At 40.6% G+C, this 20,976-nt stretch overlaps 1 protein-coding gene across 3 annotated transcripts in view; it reads right to left on the bottom strand.

Moving 5' to 3' along the window:
• Positions 1-19,113, bottom strand: part of LOC116446112 (cytosolic phospholipase A2 epsilon-like) — a 35,553-nt gene extending 16,440 nt beyond the window's left edge. The window contains exons 1-5 of one of the 3 annotated variants that reach the window (XM_032113356.1): positions 18,946-19,113; positions 17,090-17,162; positions 7,619-7,750; positions 4,118-4,254; positions 734-865 (exon numbers count right to left, since the gene is read on the bottom strand). In XM_032113356.1, the coding sequence (XP_031969247.1) occupies positions 734-865; positions 4,118-4,254; positions 7,619-7,750; positions 17,090-17,162; positions 18,946-18,972 (501 nt within the window). In that variant the 5' untranslated portion in view covers positions 18,973-19,113. The remainder of the gene's footprint in view (positions 1-733; positions 866-4,117; positions 4,255-7,618; positions 7,751-17,089; positions 17,163-18,945) is intronic. The other 2 variants (XM_032113355.1, XM_032113357.1) reach the window with 2 other exon arrangements.
• Positions 19,114-20,976: the final 1,863 nt, after the last annotated feature.

The raw sequence follows: 20,976 nt of genomic DNA, 5'->3' as shown, positions 1-20,976 counted from the left end.
GAGCATTCTCAATTCTTCTGATCAAAAGGACTCCTATAACATGGACAGTACATTGACCAGTGCCCAGACAAGTTAAGGTAGACTGCCTGCTGAAATCACTGTGGAGCTGAATACCCACATACACCCTATAAGAAAAGTCAGTGAAATAGCAAATCTATAGAAGTATCTAAATTGAATACCCACATCCCACATTGAAGTCATCATGTATGTGTTCAGGCACACTGAGATAATGAAACAGTTTGAGCAACTGGCTATCAACTGGTTTTAGCACCTCAGTATGGATCTTTGGGTTTATTTTCAGGTATGTTCAAAAGAATTACAGGACAAGGAATCAGTGAATACAGTAACATCTGTGCTAGAGTATGCCCAAACTCATAAGTGCTTGTGCCAGAAAAGGAAATTCTAACAGAGAAACTTTGTGCAATGGTGACCAAGTTTTGTATTTCCAACAAAACCTATTTGAGCAACAGAGTCAAGAAAGAGGGGAAAAAGGCAACTCTAGTGTCAGAAAAAACCACCTGTTAAGAAGTTTGATGAGCTAGCAAAATCCTTCAGGATCATGTCCTTGTCTACTTTGCTGATTACGGTTTGGAAGGTTCTTTACAGGGTATATGAAGTGCATACCAAGAGGAAACAAGCTCTCCTACCTACAATTACTTTAAAAGAACTTATTTAGGAGGTAATACCAAAAAATGTATTTTCTTCCTGTGGTCAAGGCAGTTTTATCACTCACCTTTGGATTTAGCTGAAATGTCAAGTGAACAGTTTCTCCAAGCTGGATTTTAGCAATATCAAGGAGAACAGTGAAGAGGAGCTCATCTTTAGTGACTGCATTTTCATCATAGACTTTCATCTCAAGAACATTCTGTGAACAGAGGTACAGAATGAGGATCCTATTTTGACACCTTACAGAGGCACAAGATGATGTACTCAGCATGTTAAGGAAAACAGAGAAAGGATGGGGAGAAGTGAGAGAGCATGTGCAACTTTGCATCCATGCAGAGAGGAAGAAAGATATTCTGAACCTAACACAGAGATGGGTTTGTTGCTGAATGGTCCTGCAAAGTAATTTAAATGAACAAGGCTAGTAGAATCACTGAATATTGAAAAACATGTTTGGCCTCTAATTTGGTTTGAGGTCACCGGTTTTCCTTGAATTGTAGGAAACCTTCTAGTGGTCAGGACTTTGTTGCTGTTGGTAGAATAAGAAATCGTTGGATATTAGCAGCAATTAAAATACATTAGGATGCTCCATATAATTACTTCATGGTTGCATAATTTTATCCTGTAAATTATTAAACAGATCACATGCAGATAATTACCATGGAATCTACAGAAAGGGATATGCTTTTGTTATATTGCACAAATCCCACTAAATAAATCTCCTCTTCTCTCTCCTCTGTCATGTGTCTGTTTGGATGGACAGGAGAGGGTAACAACCTCTCCGGTGCCTGATTGGTAGCTGGACACGGGATGGCTCAGAGATGCCTCCCAGAATGCTGAGCAAGTGAACTTTAACTGCTGTTTTCTCAGTGGGGCAATAATTCAGGCCTCTCTCAATGTATTCAGCAGCTCATTTTCATGTAAATTACAGGGAGCGCTTATCTCAGATTCTTACTTACGCATCAGATTTAACTGGAACTTGCTAAGAGGCTTGATGTTTATTAAAGACACACCGTTAGGCTCATGGTCTCCACACAAACACACAGATAAAACAGGGTGAGTGCATGAACTTTGCTGTCTTAGAAGTTCATAATGTGTCTCAGAAAGGTCCATACCTAAATATGATGAGTTATTGACTAGACAAATACACTGAAAGGAAGACACTCTAGATGGCAAATGACCTTGAGTTTGCAATTTACTGTCCGAAGACAGAAATGCTGCTGATCTATAAGGCCACCTATGTAAATGCACTGCTCTGTGGTCAGCCCTGTCTGTGACACTTGCTAATAGAAACATATTGACAAGAGGCAGAGACAAACAGCCACAGCAACTTGGTTTACAGGCTAGCCATGAATAGCTTGTAAAGGATTATGGACGGTGATGGAGGTGATATGCTTAAAAGCAATGGTCTGCAGTTAGTAGAAGGCAGGCTTGCACTGAAGAGCAGATCAGTTTACCTTGCTGTGATACTGCAAGAGAATGTCCTTATCTGGCTAAAATGACTGACTTATTTTCGGAGTGACCAACTGATTCGAAGTCCCAGTTACTCCCAGCCAGCCAGGAGAGGTATGCACAGGGTGCTGGCTGGCCAAGGGAGATCTCTGGCTGTGCCACTGGGATGCTGCGTGGGAAGCAGCCAGGGGTGTCTGGGCAGTTCACGGTATCTATCTCTCCTGACAGAGGATATGAGAGCAGCATCACTGGGAGCCAGGTAAGGAGCAGAGCCAGCCCTTAGCAGGGCTGTGTGCCACCAGCTCTGGGAAGGGTCACCCTCCTGCAGCTGTGGGAGTTGTGCCCACAGTGCAAGCCTGGGAAGCTCTTTCTAGCCAACTGTGTGTGAGACATTCATCAAAACAAATGCCTGTCAGTAAACACTGTTTTTCCTGGTAAGAACCAGCACAAACATGCCCAAACTGGTCTTTTCTTCCCCAATGGGAGTGTATGATGTGGTTTTACTGAGCTCTGGCTACCAGGATTTGGGAAGATGAATACCTCAACAAAACACAAGACAGGAAAGGAGAAAATAACCAGACCAGCAGACTCTGGTTCTGCTCAGAGGCTAATGAGCAGAGGAATTGCAGTGTGTACAGAGAAACCTGCGAGAGCCTTAACTTAACTGCTGAGCTTTAGTTGTCCCAGATCCCCAGGATACATTTTTGCAGCCCACACTCAAGCCACAGCCACCACCACCATGCTGCTGTTGCCACACACTGAAAATTACTGCAGCTAATGCCACATGTCTTGTCTCCTGCTGCAAATTTACTGAAAGTAAGCATAAGGTCTTCCCAAACACTACTCCCTGAAGGACTAGTTCAAGCAGCTTTTGCGGCCAAGATATTTTTTTAGCTGTTCTATGTGATATTGCAGTTTTAAAAATCCTTTCAGGAGGAGCAGGTGCTCGTGTGCAAGAGTTGCAGATCAGTGAGTGTTTGTTCCCATGCTGAGATGTTTGTCCCTTGCCTTTCACCTCTCTGATAAACCTTCAGGGCTTCATGAAATTGCGCCTCACTGTCATTTTGAAAGAAGTCAGAATTCTTTTAGGTTTGCAGGGAAAGCACTGGCTGTAGGCCACAGATGGGCAGACATGTGAAAGCTGAAAGCTATACCAAGCAAGGCCAGTACCACCTAACAGTGGAAGAAAGCCTGAGAACACCTACCATGGAAAACTTCTGCAGTCAAAGGCAAGAGGATTGTTCACTGGAGACCCTGTGGTATTGCAGCACATTGAGCTACTCTGAATGCTCTTTTGGAGGAATTTATCAATGCTTGAGAGAGCCAGGGGACTGGCCTACTGATTTGTCACTTGAGAGAGTCCTGATCCGGCACCAGCACCAGGAAATGAATGGTGCAAGCTGTAAAGCAGAGACTGATTGCCCCTGGTGTGAAGTAAGCTTGGTTCACTTGGCCTACCAGTTATCTTTGTAGGCTCCTAAACCCTGATGTTGATGCTGTCTTTTGGAGGGAGAAGATAATGGGACTTGCAAATCTTCTTAAGCTTTAACATTTATCATCATGATAAAAGTTCATCAAGTTCTCTTTTCAAACTTCAACTGTTGCTTTGTGACTTTTTTGTATTTCTGGTCATTATAAAGGAATAGTAAAAGAGTAAAGCCCTGTGATGCTTTCACTACCTAGCTCATACGTATATTTACACTATTCAGTTTACCCTGAAATTTTCACATTTTTTCTTGAAAAGCAGTGATGAAAAAAGGAAAAGAAAAGAAAAGAAGAAAAAGCAAAAAGCAATAGAACACTATATGAAGAGTTATGAAATATCTTGGTTATTTTTTACGTATCAGAAAATTAAATTTAATTTTGCTGCTACATTCTACTCCAAATCCCTTAAACCGTATCCCTGTAGTCCTTCACACATATTTATTTCTATTTACCCTAAATATTGATCACACAATGACATCTCTGCCCAAAAGAAAAACAAGCACGCTCTGCATCTTACCTTTACTTGGCTCTGGATCCTGAAGCAAAATGTTTCATTCCACACTGGATCTTTGCAGTTCTTAATGGTTTTGGTCCGAACAGTCTCCGGGGAAGCAGTGGGCAAGGACAGGCTTACATAGCAATCAGTTTGGCTAACTGTATTTAAAAAGATGTATTGTAACTAACAAATTACTACAAGTATCTTAAAGCATAGCCTTATAGCACTGAATATATACAGCACATTGCAAAAAGGTGGTGTTGTTTCTATAACTTTTCTGACAGCTCCTTATTCAATACCATTCACTACTATTTGTTCCCTCCTGCAGGTGGGATCTCGAGTCATTAATGGAGATTCAAACAACTGGTAAGAAAAGAGTACACAGAACTAGTTTTACGTAACAAACCTGTTAGTGGTATGTCCCCTGTTGGTTGCAAATGAAGAGATTTCTGTGACAGAGAAGAAAAATGCCTACACATTTTAAGAGAACCTTTTCCAAGGGTAAAACACTTACTTTGAGCACTTACACAAGAGGCTGACTTTGTTCTTTGCTTTTGAGAGGGGAACAGAAGAGTTCAAAAGGGTATGGGTACAGAGGATCTTCCCCATCTGGTCTGCTGCCCCCACATGTCTGTAATCCAGTCCATGTAACGAGCTGACTGTCTCACCCAACATATGATCACATCCCTTTACCATGAAAAACAATATGCAAAAATAGGGGTGCACTTTTGTCTTACTGTGATTTAAATTCTGACCCCTGAAAGAAAATTCTAATTTCTGATAAAGGTGGTAATGTAACAGAAGGTCACACAGTTAGCTGTAAGTATGGCATTAAATCTTAATACACAGCAGTTACTTTGGGTTTGCTCTGTCTCCCAGAAACCACACCCACACCTGGCTTGGTGGGCACAGCTATCACAAAATCATAGAATGGCCTGGGTTGGAAGGGATCTTAAAGTCCACTTAGTTCCAACCCCCCTGCTGTGGGCAGGGGCACCTCCCACTAGACCAGGTTGTTCTGTGTGCTGGGCACTGCCACAGGGTGTTGATGAATTGTCTCTTGTGGGTTGCCAGAGTTTTCAGGTGAGAGGCAGGTTGGGTACTTGTATACCTGCGCAACTAACTTTCCTTCTGTGTGTCAGTCTGATGTATGTAGAGTATTTGGTGGTGGTTAGGAATCTCTCTGATACTGCTAAGAAGATCATTGATTTTTAGCAGGGAGCAATGCAAGGCATTTGCTCCTTAGAGCATAAAAGAATTGATGCCTTGTGAACCTGTGGTAACAAACTGAGACCCTGATAATATAGTGAAGAATGGTGGGACTGTCTCTCTACACTGTCATCCACCCTTTCCAGCCCTCCCATGTTGAGCAAATCTGCTGTCCTTTCTAGGGAATGGACATTTCTTCTGTCTGCTGGACAACTAGAGCTGTCTTCAGTGTTTCCAGCTTCAAGAACTTGTTGTGTATTCACAGTATAGCTCAGACTTGGGTATAATAACAGGCAGTTTGGCACTGTGGGATAAATGCTGAGAAGCAGTATGACCAATCAGGTAACATGCTGGAAAAGGTCTCATGACATGTTGGCTCTAGTCCCACCTCTGCTCCAGACTGCTAAGTCACTCTGGGCAATTGGTTTAATTTAAAATTTATCTTGCTTCTCCATCTGCATTTCCCCATGCATAAAACAGTGATAACTATCCTTTCCTCTTTTGTAATCTGCTGGGATGTGACCCAGGAAGAGAGTGTCTGATCAGTAACTATATAATTCTTTCTCTACCAGTCTCTTGGTTCTCATTCCACATTTTCTTTAAACTTGTGGGGTAAACCATGTTGCAATAAATAGGTGTTGCTTAAAGCAATTTGTGCAATCAGGGTATGTATGATTTATCTTTCAAGTCTTCTGATACTGTCTGAACATGAAACATCTTCCATTTTTTCAGCATACACTTGATAGTTTCCCCCTTACTGCCCAAAGTAGGTAAGAAATTACTTCAACATTGCAATAAGTTTAAAAATATCCTAATATTACATACAAGAATTAGAGACATCTGCATTTGCAATTTTAAAATGCAGAATATATGCAATATATCTATTGATAACAATTTATTGGTAACAAAACATTTTGTTTATCTGTCTCCCACACACTATTTTTAAAAAATTCTTTCATTGATTTTTAACATTTGAAAAAGATAATACTAACTTTGCATAGGTATTTCCTCAGATGGTGCCAGAGAAGCAGGCTGTTTCTTCAGCAACTGTATCTGCAGTTATTCACTAATGATGTATGTGTGTTTTAGAGAATTTGTTCATTTATGGTCTGGGATACCTCTTTCTTACACATACAAGCTATGACTCCTGATTTCAAAGAAAGGCATTCATTATTTTCAGAGTATCAAAGAAGTGCTAAACTTGTGACTTACATTCATGTGTCTAGATAGAGTTGTGGTAGGTTCAGTTCTTCATCCTCTCTGAACACAATCTACACCCGACCTGAGAGGCTAATCTAGTCTTTAGCAAGGCTGATCACCCTTAATAAGAGCAAAAACAGAGTCCCACAATCTGATGATCACATTTAACACCAACTAGGTTAGCAACCAGTGAGGTCTCAGTCTCAACATAGCCTAAGACAAGAATGGAGACAAAGATATCCGACTCTGAAAACAAACAATTAAAGGCAGGACACTGCACAAAGAATAACAAATTATACCCCAGAACTATAATATTGCAGGATGCATCTGACAACTTACCTATACAACTCAAATTTAATTACATTTTGGACCAGATCCCAAATACACAATGTTAAACATAAGTGCAGGTGGTGAGATTTAGCACTGACATCCTTTTGCATACACTTTTAGCCCTGGAGAGGAACAGACGGATGCTCACTCAGTGTCTCCCATGTTGCATTCTCTTCCACTCTTTCCTGTCTCCATCATAAAATGCTTTAACTGTTACCAGCTATGAAACATACCCAAACTGAAGAGGATTGACTTAGGCAGCCTGGCATACGAAAAAGAGCTGAACGACCTGAGTTTGCTAATTAAACAACACCAAAAAACATTGTCAAATAGTCAATTCTGTGATGTCCAAATGATTGATACAAAGAGGATAATGATCTGTGGTTCTGTGTGGCCAGAGGGAAAAATTAGAAGACTGCTCCAGCTCTTAGAGGATTTCCTCTAACAAAAGAGATTTTATTAATTTTCTAGGCAACTAGAAAAGGTAAATTTTATAGGTAACTCATTTCGGACTGTATTAGTAGCCAGACATGCATGAAACAGTGACAGACAAGCTAAACTTCATCCTGCTTCAGGAGATGAGGACCAGCCCAGGTGAACCCACAAGGTTGTCATATGGAATTGCTGCCATGTTTACGCTGCAAGGCAGAAAACAGGATAATCATGTCACATCAATTATAGTGCATGGAAAACAACTAAGCCATTTCCCTGCCAGGGTTGAGTCTCAGGGAAAGAAGTGATAGGATATACTTATATGGTACACTAGGCCAAGAGATCAATTACCAGATAGCTGGGTGCTGTCTCCAAAACAGCTCCAAACTTCCTTCTTTGACACATATGAAATAAAACTGGAAGTTCCTTGGAAGAGTTGCCACCTTTTCATTCCAAACAGGTATAGTGTCTGAGGAACAAGGCCTAAATCCATATGATACAATCATCAAAATGAAACAACACAAAAAGCAACACAATGTAATGCAGAGAATCCCATGCACAGCTGAACTACAAATCATGCATTTCCATAGGCATACTCTTTTTAGACTTTTTTAAAGCCTTACCACTATTTCACTGTTCCCACCCTCAGATAATCAGCCCATAGGACCCAAAAAGTTGTATATTTTTGGAAAAGAGGTATTATCAAACAGTCAAATTTTCTTTGTTCCACCTTAGACCATCTAGGGGTCATATGTGGTGCAATCTCAGCTCTATCACTAGGTAAGATTTTTAAGAAGGTTCTTCCATTTCCTGTTAAAAATAAACTAGCCAAAGTATAAGTCTTGGTCAGACATCAACACTGTTGATGCAGACACAGAGGGTAGTTACAGCATCTAAAGAAACCATTATCAAAAGAAAACAGAGTAGAAACAGACTTGGAAACAGGCTGCAAGCAGTACACACAAATGCCTTGGATTTCAAAGAAAACAGAGATGCTAACAAAATCAATACCAGAAAGAGCTGAACCACCAAATCAACACTCACAAATTTTCTTTTTTTCAGAAACTGTTCACAAGAATGTTGTTCACCAGTAAGGGAATAGAAACAAAACTGGTTTTTGGTGTAGCTAAAAGCTTTTTTTCCTTAAGTATCATTATTTTGACTCAGAAATGCCTCTGACATGCTTAATAAAAACAGGCACTTATGGTACTTTTACTGTCTTCCAGGGTTTTTCTGAAAAACATCGTGGGAGATGTAATCTTATGCAGGAACTGACACTAAGCTGCAGCACTGACAGTGCACTGCAGAAGGAATTCTGATTTGAACTTATCTATTGAGACTCAGTTTTGAAACAAAAACTTTGCTACTGAATGAATAACCTTTATTGCAGGGACATTTCTTCTAGATATTTTTTCTTTCAAGTAAAATTTGGTGCTGAATAGAAGTTACCAAAAAGCTGTAGCTCAATATAATGGTGAAGACAAGGTTGGCTGACTAGCACGAGGTATTCTCCTTTTGCTGTGTTTGATCTCTCTGAGAACCAGAAAATATTTACAAATATGATGAGGGAGGTTTAAAATATCCCAAAATCTCATTTACAGGAAGAAGCTAGCTTTGATGGTCTGTAGGAGCTTACTGTGCACATAAATAAAAATAGATACTTTGACATGTTCTTTTTTTCTATGGTGAAGATGGAGGAGCTATGCCTAAGGAAACAGCATGAAAATAATAAGGCACATGATTATAACTAAGTAACAAAAATAGGATGCAATATGCCACCTCATTTCTCTCAGGATGGTTTGCAGTAATAAATATGAAGGTAAAGACACTGATGCTGATAGATTAGTTTGGTGAGAAAAATGCCATAACAGACTGAAACAACTCACAGGAAGCAGGAGTGTTTACACCACCATGTAAATAGGTCCTTGTGCGCCTGAGAATTCTGCCTAGAGTCCGTAAATGTCAGTCACCATTTTGTGAATTAAATTTTGGACCTACCGGGCATAACACAAGGGAGAAAATTAAAATTTGGTTATTTTGGTTTACTTGATAAGAAAATAATCCATTCAGCCTGGATTAAAAGCTTCCATTGCAGCAGTGGGTCATCCTGACATAAATGCTATGATTTAGTTGCAATTGTCAATGTGCACTTTGCTTTTGACAGCCAAGTCTCCACATTTTACACATCTTTTCTACGAAGATGTCACCATCAGTTTCTTTCACATCAAAGTAAGCCACAGAAAAACACACAGCCTCCAAACTGTTGTTTTGTTTTTTGGTTGGGTTTTTTTTAATCACAACTAATCCTATTTTTACAGTGAAATTAAATGATCTTATATTCTGGCTGGAGTCCTTCAGGACTCACAACTGGTCTAGAAGCCTACAGTCTACAGTGAGTAAGAATGAATGAAAGCATTAAGAATAGATATATTTGAGTAACAAGAAACATTCATACCTCGACTTCTTTTGTCTAATTTTCATTCTTGAACTGAAAGGGAACTCCTAAAAAAACATAGTCAAGATTGGTCCTGAACAAGTAAGAAAAGATGGATGCCTTTTTCAGGAAGATATTCAGAAATATGGTCAATTTTTTAGCAGAATATGATGCAAACAAAAGCACCAAAACTTTTGAGTGAACCTTACTTTCAACTTTCACTGGCTACTACTGCAGCACTACTTTATTGTCTCCTGCTGAGAGTACAGTCAGAGAAAGTGCCCAAGAGAGGAGCCACAGTCCCATGTGGACACTCTCCTGTATCTTCTCAGCAGTGCAAGCTATCACAGCCATGCCAAATGTAGCCTCTCTACTTTGCATTGACTTCCCACATAATAGCAAATCCCATCTGGGTTCTTGGTCCTTATCTACAACATAATCAGTGTCCTTGGTTTACAAAAAAGGTTGCCCAAAGCTCCAGAGACCATCACTGATAAAGGTCCTCAAGCTCTGAGAACCTTGCCTGTGGGCAAGGCTTTCCCTGGCACTGTTCCAGGTCTTCAAAACCTCCACAGTGACCAAAGTATACAGAAGGCCATATTGCATTGTGCTTTTATCATACCAATCACCTCAGCAGCATTCGTCTACATCCATTGGTAAGGATGCTAAGAGAGACAGATGCATAAAATAAAACAGGTTTCTGCTCAGAGGGCAGAGAGAGAATGAATCACTAATGACAGATATCAGTCACACTGCATAATGCATAACTGGATGAAAAGCAGATACTGCTGTTTTGATGAAACCAGAACAGGCACTGAGGTGTGTAAGAAAATCTATTGGGATTCAATGTATCTAAAGGTATTTAAATGTATTTTTCACAATAAAATACCAATCATGAGAAGTTGTACCTTCGCCCCCTGTCCTGATTCCAGCCAGAACAGGGTTAATTTTTGCAGTAGCCAAGAGCAGCATGGTCAGGACCCAGAGGTTATTGCTGGGAGAGGGGCAAAGGGAGTCTCTTCATTAATATTATTGCTCTTACTGCTCCCTTTCTTATCTCTCTGCTGTTTCCAGTAAATTGTTCTTATCTCAACCCGTAATCTTTACCTTTTGTGCCTTCAATTCTCCTCTCCAGCCTGCCCAGGGGAGAAGCAAGTTGTTGGGAGAGTATTAGTGGGAGCATTAAATTGGGAAGTACCATTCCTAAACCATCAAACAAATACCTCAAAAAATCCTGAAGCAATTCCTGTAATGAGTAAACTTTTGTTACCAATCTTCATGTTATTTATGAATTCTTTGGATGTCCAAATGGCAACTAATAGTACTGTCAACACAGATCTATTGATATTTAATTTGTGGTTCAGGTTTAGTGTCCAGCAAAGTATACTTCTGTCTTAAACTCAACACAAAATTGTGCAACAGTAAGCAGGATATAGAGTAAAATATGGTCCTTATCAAGGATGATCAAATATTCCAATGTACAATAACTTTAAAGAAGATGTGGCAGAGTATAAGCATGAGAAAAGGCAATGCTCAGCTCACTTGTTTAAATGGTGAGAAGTCATTACACAGTTCAGCCCAAGGAAATGTGCAAACATAGAAATCCTATTCAGGAATCAAAGAACATGCTTCTTCATAAGTATCTGTTTTCTGAGTCCAAGCTAGAAAGGTATTTCCTCAGCAGAGTCTGCCACTGCCTTTTAACTCTGCAAGCCAAATGGCAGAGGAGGAATGAAGGATCTTGAATCACCACGTGGATCTGTGTCCTCTCAAAGCACCATGTGGTTCTACATTGCTGGCATCACCACCTACTCATTCCAGCCTCTCTTCTCCACCCAAGCTTTTCCCTTGTTCATTTCCATTGCCTCCACCCTTTTCAAACCTGTTTTAAAACAGGTTTTGACATTTTAAAATATTATAAATATTTTGAAAGCTGTTTCAACCAGTTGTTAACTAGAAGCCCCCACTAAACAAGAGGATAATGAAGTCAACTAGGAACACGTAGCACCATCACAGCAGTCTTTAAGTTCATACCTGCTCAGTGAAGGACAAGAGCTGCAATGCCACCTGCACTGGTACGGTATTAGAGCACAGTAGCTGCTCTCACCTTTGCTTTTGAGGCAGAGATGAGCCTACCATTTACCTACGGTTCTTTACTTTCACCAGTATCTCAGTCAGCAACCAGTTCAACCTCCTAATGCCTATGTGAGGCTCCTAGTGTCCTTGCTGAAGCCCTGGCTTTGGAAATGAGGAGCTATGGTTTTGAGAAACTCTTCTTCTTTAAGATTACAGCAAGAATCTAAAGGAAGCCAGGGAGGAGCATCACACACAATACCTTTGACCACCAGAACAACTTTCAGTTCTTGCACACAGAAGCACGCAGAAGCCAGCATGGCTGCAAGATGATGCATGTACACCTACATACAACCCACTGATATCTAGCAGAAGAGATGCAATTATTTCCACGGCTGTAAGGGAATGTGCAGAGCAAGTAAGGATCTCCTTGATTATAAACAGCATTGTCCTTTTTAGTGGCAGCTTATGCTGCTATCAAGGCACAGAGGAAGCTTTTTGTCTCCACACTATTTACCATGAATACAACACAGTAAAATTGTATACAATACAATATACACTACACTCCATCATGGCTATCAAAGACTTGAGAAAGGGAAAAAAATGTAATTAATCTTGTAGACTAGAGAATACAAAACAGGTAACCTGAGGGAAACTAGGTTTATGTATGTGTTTGGTCACAATAAACTGAGGAAGAGCATGAGCAGACTTCGTTAGCATGAGCGGATGAAACCAAAAAGAAGATTGAATAGAAAGAAACAGAGGTTGTTAAGAAATGCAGCTATGAAACTGATTCACATAATATTCACTGAGATTATCCATTCATTTGTTACTCCTATTATTAACTGTGGTTATGACTTTATTATAAACATCAGTCAAGACCAGGCCTCCATTTCAACAGGTACCTCAGTAGTTACGCAATTACTTCTTGAAACTGATCTAATCTGCTTACAATTACAGTAAGAAAAGCCCTACTCCGGGATATGACATCACAGGGAGGATCTTCTTGTGATTACTGGCTGCTTTTATACCTGTTTCAGTTTCTTAACCAGTTAGGAAATCCCTGTTTACAGGATTGTTGCACGCTGGCATTTATCCACATAATGACTTCTCAGTCCTTGTGCAGGCATTTATCCACATAATGACTTCTCCGTCCTTGGGCAGATTCTTCTTGCCAAGCATTTGTCTTGGTCTCTTTTAGGATTTCTCTCCATTAATGCAGAAGCAGCCTGTCTGAGCAGGTAGTGACATCAGGAACCTAAATGATGTGCCCTGAAAAGACACCAGCGCTCTTTTTGAAAGGACCACGTCCCAAGATTACTCTTAACCATTGCAAACATCAATGACCATGGGAAACAATTTCACCCCAAAGCGAATGTTCCATTAGCACTGGCCAGCCCAGGCAGCTGCCTATTGGCACTGCCCATGGTGCCTGACTGCCCTCTTTGCACAGACTGTTGCTACCCCCTCACACCAGTGCTACAGTCAGAGGTAAAGTAAAAGGAAGTATACACAGCATGCTGTGATCATGTCTTCAATCAGTACTTTCCACACACAACAGTTTCCTTTGGAGAACATGGCATTGAAAGGGGTTTTGTTATTTTGACGGTGCTATGCAGGATTTAGGTGCTATAAGGAAAAACATTGGTACTACTGCCTTCAAAATTTTAAAATCAATAGGCAGTGCAGCATTGTGAGCTTGCTATGAAATTACATAGCAACATGCTCAGATTTAACCAGGCCCAGATTTAGTACTATAGCTAAAGAGAAGCCTAAAGCTTTATCTAATGAGAATGCTAACTGAGATTAGTTTTCAATACTAAAGAAACAAAAAACCTTTTTGTAGCCTTGGACTTTTCTAAATACCATGTAGGACAAGTCACTAATTTTAAAGACATTTTTTGTTTCCTGAATGGAGTATTTGTGTTAAATACACATGTGTACAAAAGTTTATATTTTAATTGTAGCCCATGAAGCAAACAGGTTTCTGTTCCATAGATGTCAATTTGCAGTGTAGAAGATATTTTATCTCCTGGAAGATCAGTGAACCCAGCCACTGGGAAAAGCGGCATGTAAAACCAGATCTGCCAGCTGTGCCAGCCCATGGCCTGCTGTGACTGCAGTGGCAGCCTCTGGGATCAGTGAGTGCCAGGTGTGCTCCAATGGGACTGTGCACAACAAAGCAGGTCTGGGCAGCCACGCTGTAAACAAGATCTGCTCTAGGGAATCTACACAACACCCATCTAGCTCTTGTTATAAACAGCACATGGGGTGAAATGCAGTGGTACTTCGGCAGCAGAGAAGTCTCTCCAGAAAGTAACTGTGCCATGGTTAAATGGTGGAAATGCAGAGCCCTGCATAAAGTTGGCTTCTATGAAATAATTGTGTGACATGAAGATAAAAACGATGCCCTCTTCCAGTGATCTTGTCTGGTGGACAAGCCTTTGGAAAACAAAAACATGGAGAGCCCAGGAACCTCAGCTTGTGACTTTTGCTCGTGATGCTATCACTGTCTCCCCATTTTGCTGGTGCCCCAAGCAAACCCTGTTGGACAGTTGCAAAGAAATCGCATCCTCCAGGCAGATTTTGCAGAAATGCTGCATTTTTTAAGATTTGTGACAGCCACAAAGCTGTCACTCAGTTTTAAAGCCAGAGATAGAGGCAATCATATAATGATTAGCATTCTGCAATTCTTGAAATAAATACAAGGGGGAGGTTGTCTTGCTGCAAGAGCTGATATATCTAATATGCAAAAAAGGCCTTTTCATACCAGCCAGAAAAGGACCAAGTTTTCTCATGCAGGCTTTTCTGCTGCCCATGCAAGGCAAAGAGCAAAAAGAAATGCCTGTAACTATTTAGGCAGCAATATAATCACACAGACCTCCCCAAAGAATAACATCCTGAAACTCGGAATGGTGGTTCCTTGTGACACTGAAAAAGAGTATCTGGGTTCCTGTCCAGAGCAAAGTGAGATGACAAGTATCAAAATAAGATCCCCTAATGGCCTCCAGAAGCCAATAATTTGGGATATAACAATTATATGCAAACACTACTGCTGACTCAGAAGCCAGATCTCTAAGCTACAGACGTCAAGAACCACAGAGCTCTTGGGAGAATGGGGCAGGGAAAAGCATGGTTCACTATTTGTTGTACCCCAAAGTATTTATTATATGTCAGTTCTGCGGACATAGTCTCAATCCAAATGAGATTTTGATCTGGTCTGGTATCACTATTCTTTTAAATTTTCACAAGGAAAATTTAGCCAAACTCAAAGATGCTTAGAAATTGCAACAGCTATGTCTTCATGATATGAACTACTCAGATTATAGTTACCTGATAACCTACATAATGAATGAGCAATTCCTTCTGGTTCATGAGTAAGCCTTATTCCTAACAGACTTAAACATATATTAGTACCCTAATTCTTGTTATTACACTTACACCATGTAGAGACACAACCTTTTGTCTGATACAAAGGGAAAGGTCAAGAGATGATGATTACAGGTGACTGCCACAGCTAACCTATAATAAAAAAATAAGTCCTATGTTACATGACGTGCAAGATGTCGGGAGACATGGACACTGCAGGTCATGGTCCCTCTGCACAAAGAGGGCTCATTATGTGTGCAATGCCACAGCTGAAGGAAAGCAAAGTGTACTCATGCTTGACAGGCAGTCTTCCAAAAATAGATTTGACTCCAACAGAGCACCAATTGCTCTTTACAGCTGGAATTATTTCTGTGCCAACTTTCAACTCTCTGTCCTCATCTCTGTCTCTCTTAACAACTTTAAATCATATGGAAATAGTAATCAAAACAAATAAATGTGAGCTACATAAAAACTGTACTATACTCTCACACTGTTTTTTCATTCAATGTAATGCTTTTTAACACAGTCCCATTTCTTGTGCTGTGTATCACACCATGTGGCATGGCTCCACCAGCAAAATTATTTGCTCTGAGAGAGCGTATGGGTACAGGGGAGATAAAAACTCACTGACTCTCTGCTGTGACACTGGTAACTTGGTCCTGATTCTCAGAGGGAAAATAAAATGTGGTGCTCCGTACCACACAATAAAGAAAGGCAATCGGAATGGGGAATGGAAGAAGCAGCTCCTCTCTCACCCTTGTCACCTAGCACTGCTTCTTCTGGCTCTTGCTAGCAAAGACCTTCCTCCACACCTGGCATTGGAAGCAAATCTCATGTTACAGCTTCAAACCTGAAGTCAGGTAATCAATCATCTGCTCAAAATGAAGATACAGGATAAAGACTAATAAAAGATAAACAGCTAAGTAGCTATGGATTTCTGGAAGTTCTATTGTCCTTAAGAACGTAAAGATCATAATTTCCAACCATTATAAAATGCTGAGAAAGAGAGAAACATTTCTAATTTTAAGGCCAGAGGCACACGTTTGGTTATCAGCTCTGTAAGTGGTTGTCTTGATGCTATTGCCTGTCAGGGCAACTTAGAAATTCCCTTGGGCTGGTAACATTTATGCCAGAAAACAGTTCAGCTGAGATAGAAATGACAGAGTGGGAATTGAAACATCCTTTCGCTTTTCTCTGAAGATTCGCTGTTTTCAAATAAAGGCAATATCCCGTGCTTGACACAATGGCAGAAAAGCAAGAATTTAGTAGTAATCTCCATAGAGGCAAATATACTTCCTGTGTTCACTTGGTCTTATTTGATATACAGTTTCATATTCACTTCCTTTCCATTTTGTTCCTGACTTGTTCCTTCTTTCTGAGTCAGATATTTGAGATATTGAGCTTTCTTTCTCCTACCTGAGTAACTGCTGAGATTTTTTTCTCTTCATTTCCACTTTCACCCGTTCCACCAAGTCCTCAGAAACGTTTCAATGGTACTTGTTTATCCTGAAAAGTCTACTTTGAATACATTTCAGTGAAATGTAGTTGTGTTACAGAAAAAGAAGTTGTTTGACAATAAGATATATAATGCTCCTTCTATCTTTTCTTTAAAGCAAAAAGAAATTCAAAAACAGAAACTGAGAATTAACACCTGAATTTGTTCATCAAAGCTGGCTCTGAACCTTGTAAGCAGTTAAGGTACTTTACAGTACACCACAGTAGACCTTTGATGTTTCCACTAACAATAGGAACATGCTATAAACCAAAAGGTATTGTTTATGTTAAACTGTATTCTAAGCATAGTCCAAATTCAAATTTACATCAATATTTGAAACCAAGGTGTCACTTCATACACAGATACCAGTTACAGTGCTGGTAGCAAGCACATGTTCTCTGCATTCAGAATTGAACTACTAGCGAGTGCAAAGAAAGATTGCAATACTCACACAGATCTGCCTTCCTCAGATTTTTCATTCTTATGATTTTCACAAAGAATGAACAGCAAGGGCATTCGTCACTCTGCAGAAAAATTACAAAGTTTATTATCTGCATTAATGTAAAATTGTTTATGCTTCGTAAAACATACTTTATGTGCATGTTTTATACTTTATAAAACATGCACAAATTCCTGTTGCAATTTTCAAAGCCGCGCAGCAAAATTGGAAGATGAACTGCTTGTACTGCTTTGGAAGTTAAAATCATGTCTATGTAGATTTAAAAAAATGAAAATAGCTTGAGGGAATATTCTGCTGTGTATATATGTCATTGACAGAAGAAATAATTTTTTTGTGGCACTGATTGGTGAGTGAGGCACCATCAGCACAATGCAGCAGAACATGAAAGAAAGCAGATGCAAGAAAACAGCTTTGGAAGAGAGGTTAACAAAATTTCCTCACCCAAACCAGATGCTGGGTATTTGCAAAAGGATCATTAGCTGAAATATCAAGTGCAGAAGGAAAGACAAATAACAGACCTTACTCAAAACTATTATTAATTCTTTTACTACCTAAAACTTTAGCTATTGCTTCACTGGAAGCATTACCTACTTCCTCTCCCATTCTCTGCTAGCAAAATGACTCCATCAAATTCCTTAAGGAAGTTACATCACTCCTTTTTCCAGTTAGAAATGTATTGAGGTGAGAAGTTACCAACTCTCCTATCATTCTGGAATGATAAGCTGACCTTGGTCTGTTTTTTATGTCTAACTCCAAAACAGAAGGATGTGTTTTTATGTCTTCTGTCTGGGCTTAGGTTCTGGGTGGAAAAAGTCTCCTGTCCCTCCCCTCACCCCCCCAATCTCTAAGAAACCTCTGCTTTTACTCTTGATGCTGTTTCAGTGGTTAAGGGCAAAGGGAAGAGCGGACAGTCTCTTTCCTTGTTTTGTATGCATACTTTCCACACAAAAACCATTGCCAGGTTCTGTTCAGAAGCATGAACTTGTAGATCCTTAGTGTTTCTTTGACCAGATTGGTTAGACATTCCCGTGTGTTATTTCTTAAGCCAGTGGGATGTCCCATTTGAGATCTGCAAGCATCGATGCACATTTTTGTTAACACACATCCATGTTACGGAGAGAAGCTCTATAATCTCCATTTTATAACCAGGGAAGCAGGGCACAAAATAATCAAATAGCTCGCTCATAGCAAACTGAAGATTAATTTCAGAACTGAGAAGAAGACAGAGTATTTACATTCCCTGGAACCCAGGAGACAGTTTCAGGGCTTTCCCTCCCACTTATGTTCCACAGAACAAAAAAACAACAAACAAACAAACAAAAACACATATGAAAAAAGCCAACTTCCCAGACAGATTGATGCACAAAACAAATCTCAGTCATGCACAAATATAGAACTAGGACAATCACTGTTAATCACTGTTTTTAGGCAGTGACTTTCCTGTGTACATCACTAGCAGGTGTCTGCTAGCACATCTACCTGGGCACCACATGTGTTTATAGTCATAGCTGGCATATGCTGCACTGTGTAAGAGCACAGCTTACCTAACGCTTGATTCAAACCACAGATTCAGCCCGAATTCACAGAAAGCTCCTGTTAGGCACTTCAGAATGTTTCCCAGCCTCTCTCTGAATCACCCCCTATGGCTGCACTTCACTACCAAGAGTGCCTTCACTACCATTAGTGCCCCAAGGCAATTAATACCAGTAAAGTCATCCTTACATAAATAAGTAAATACATAAATGAAATCAGAAATAAAAGCTCACAAACCCTCTTCTCCCAACCAGAATCTCAGCCACAAATCCACCCCAGGCCATCTCTAGCTCCTTGAGCTTTCACACCCCTACCTGACCAGCACTCCAGTATGAGCCCATCCTGCTCCCAGCTGCATACAATTCAGAGATGAATTGTCACTTCACTGTTAGAGGCAACAGCTGTGATTCACAAACTACCTCTGCAAAATTTAAGGAGGCACCTGCTGAGGAGCAAGTGTTTGATCCCAGCCCCACCTTCCTCATTGCATGAAAGCGAAAGTATGAAGAGAGGAGGGGAGGGAGTTTGCAGAGTTGGTTTGATAGCTAAATACCAGAGGTGTATATTTGGGAAAGGCTGTACAAACCAAGGTGCCAAGAGTCATCAGCAATTCAAGATAAGGGAGTGATAACACATAGCACTTATGCATGGATATCTGTGTTCTAGCAGCCTTAGCAAGGAACAAACCAGAGAAGATAATAGTAGCTACATGTAGGCACACAGCACTCCAATCAGAAAACAAAAGTATTGTGAATGAAATAACTTTAAAAGGCCTTTTCTTAAACAAAATTGTATTTATTCTCCTTTTCTTGGAGACAGAGGGGGCTGGAGTTGGTTACTGACAGATGTTTCTAAAATTTAATTTGTGTATTTGTCAGAGGGATATACATTTTCCTGCTTTCAGAAGCCTTCCACAAAACTTCTAAGGAAACCAAGACAAACCCACAAGTTCTGCTAATTAAGGCACATATTGATTCATCTCTAAATGTTAACATCTTGATATTTTAAGCATAATGCAGTGCCATCCAATTATGATATAAAAATGACAGCAAAGTCTTCAAATTTCTGGCAGAAAATCATGCAGCAATAACCTTTCAGTTACAGCTAAATCTTCATCTTTTGAACAGTGAGATGGTGCTAACAACAGAAACTGCTGAGTTTAATACCACAACTCTGGATCAGATTAAGAAGGTTACTCAGAAAGTCCTCCATGAACTTCTCCAACCTGAGTCCTTCCTACAGGCTGCAGTTCTTCACAAACTACTTCGGTGTGGGTCCTTTCCATTAGGGTGCAGTCTTTCAGAAACACACCCTTCCCACATGGGTCCCTGCCAGCAAACCTGCTCCGGTGTGGCCTCCTCTCTCCACAGGCCCTGCCAGGACCCGCTTCAACACAGGCTTCCCACAGCATCACAGCCTCCTTCAGGCATCCACTTGCTCCACATGGGGTTCTCCAGGGATTGCAGGTGAATATCTGCTCCACCATGGGCCAACATGGGCTGAGGGGGACAGCCTGCCTCACTATAGTCATTTAACAGCCAGTTAAATAGTTATTTAACAATTGTTTAGCACAGGCATCAGGGGAATCTCAGCTCCAAAGTCGGGAGCACTTCCTCCTCCTCCTCCTTCACTGACCTTCGTATCTGCAGGCCTGTTTCTCACATGTTCTCCTCTCTCCCGCTGCAATTGGTGTTGCAGAGGTTTCTTTCCTATTTTTAAATACATTATCCCAGAGGCACTACGACTGTCTCTGATGGGCTCAGCCTTGGCCAGAGGTGGGTCGTTCTTGGAGGCAGCTGGCATTGATGCTGTTGGAGTTGGGGGAAGCTTCTGGCAGCTTCTCACACAGGCCACCCTTGTAGACCTCTGCTACCAAAACCTGGCCATGCAGACCTAACCCAGCAGTGTTCAGCGGAGGTAGGGAATGACTGGGCCACCCTGTGGTGGTGTAATACCAGCCAGAAATTAAACTCCAAATAAACTACTCCCCCTCCCCCCTCCCATCCAGTAAGGGAGGGACAAAAGGAGAGATTTATGGGTTGAGATAACAATTTACTGAAAGCAAAAAACAATGGAAAAACACATAGTAACAGCAGAAATGTTAATAACGAAAGTATACAAAAAATGTATTCACTGCCTTAGCTTAGTACAAGGAAAGAAAATGGAAGGCCAGTCTCTAGGCCTCTGTCACCTCTCCTACCCAAGGGCTCCCTCTGTAGGAATTTTCTCCACAATAAGTGGTGCAGGGCATGGAGCTGGAGAGACCCTATCCCAAACATTGGCTCTCAAGTGCCTCTGCTTGAAGAGAATCTAGTAGTAGTGCCAGAAAAGGCACTTGGGACAAA

The sequence above is a fragment of the Corvus moneduloides genome, chromosome 6, assembly GCF_009650955.1.
Source record: "Corvus moneduloides isolate bCorMon1 chromosome 6, bCorMon1.pri, whole genome shotgun sequence".
Taxonomy (NCBI): Eukaryota; Metazoa; Chordata; class Aves; order Passeriformes; family Corvidae; genus Corvus; species Corvus moneduloides.
Note: the sequence above shows the minus strand (reverse complement) of the source record. Positions and strands in the feature narration are given on the sequence as shown.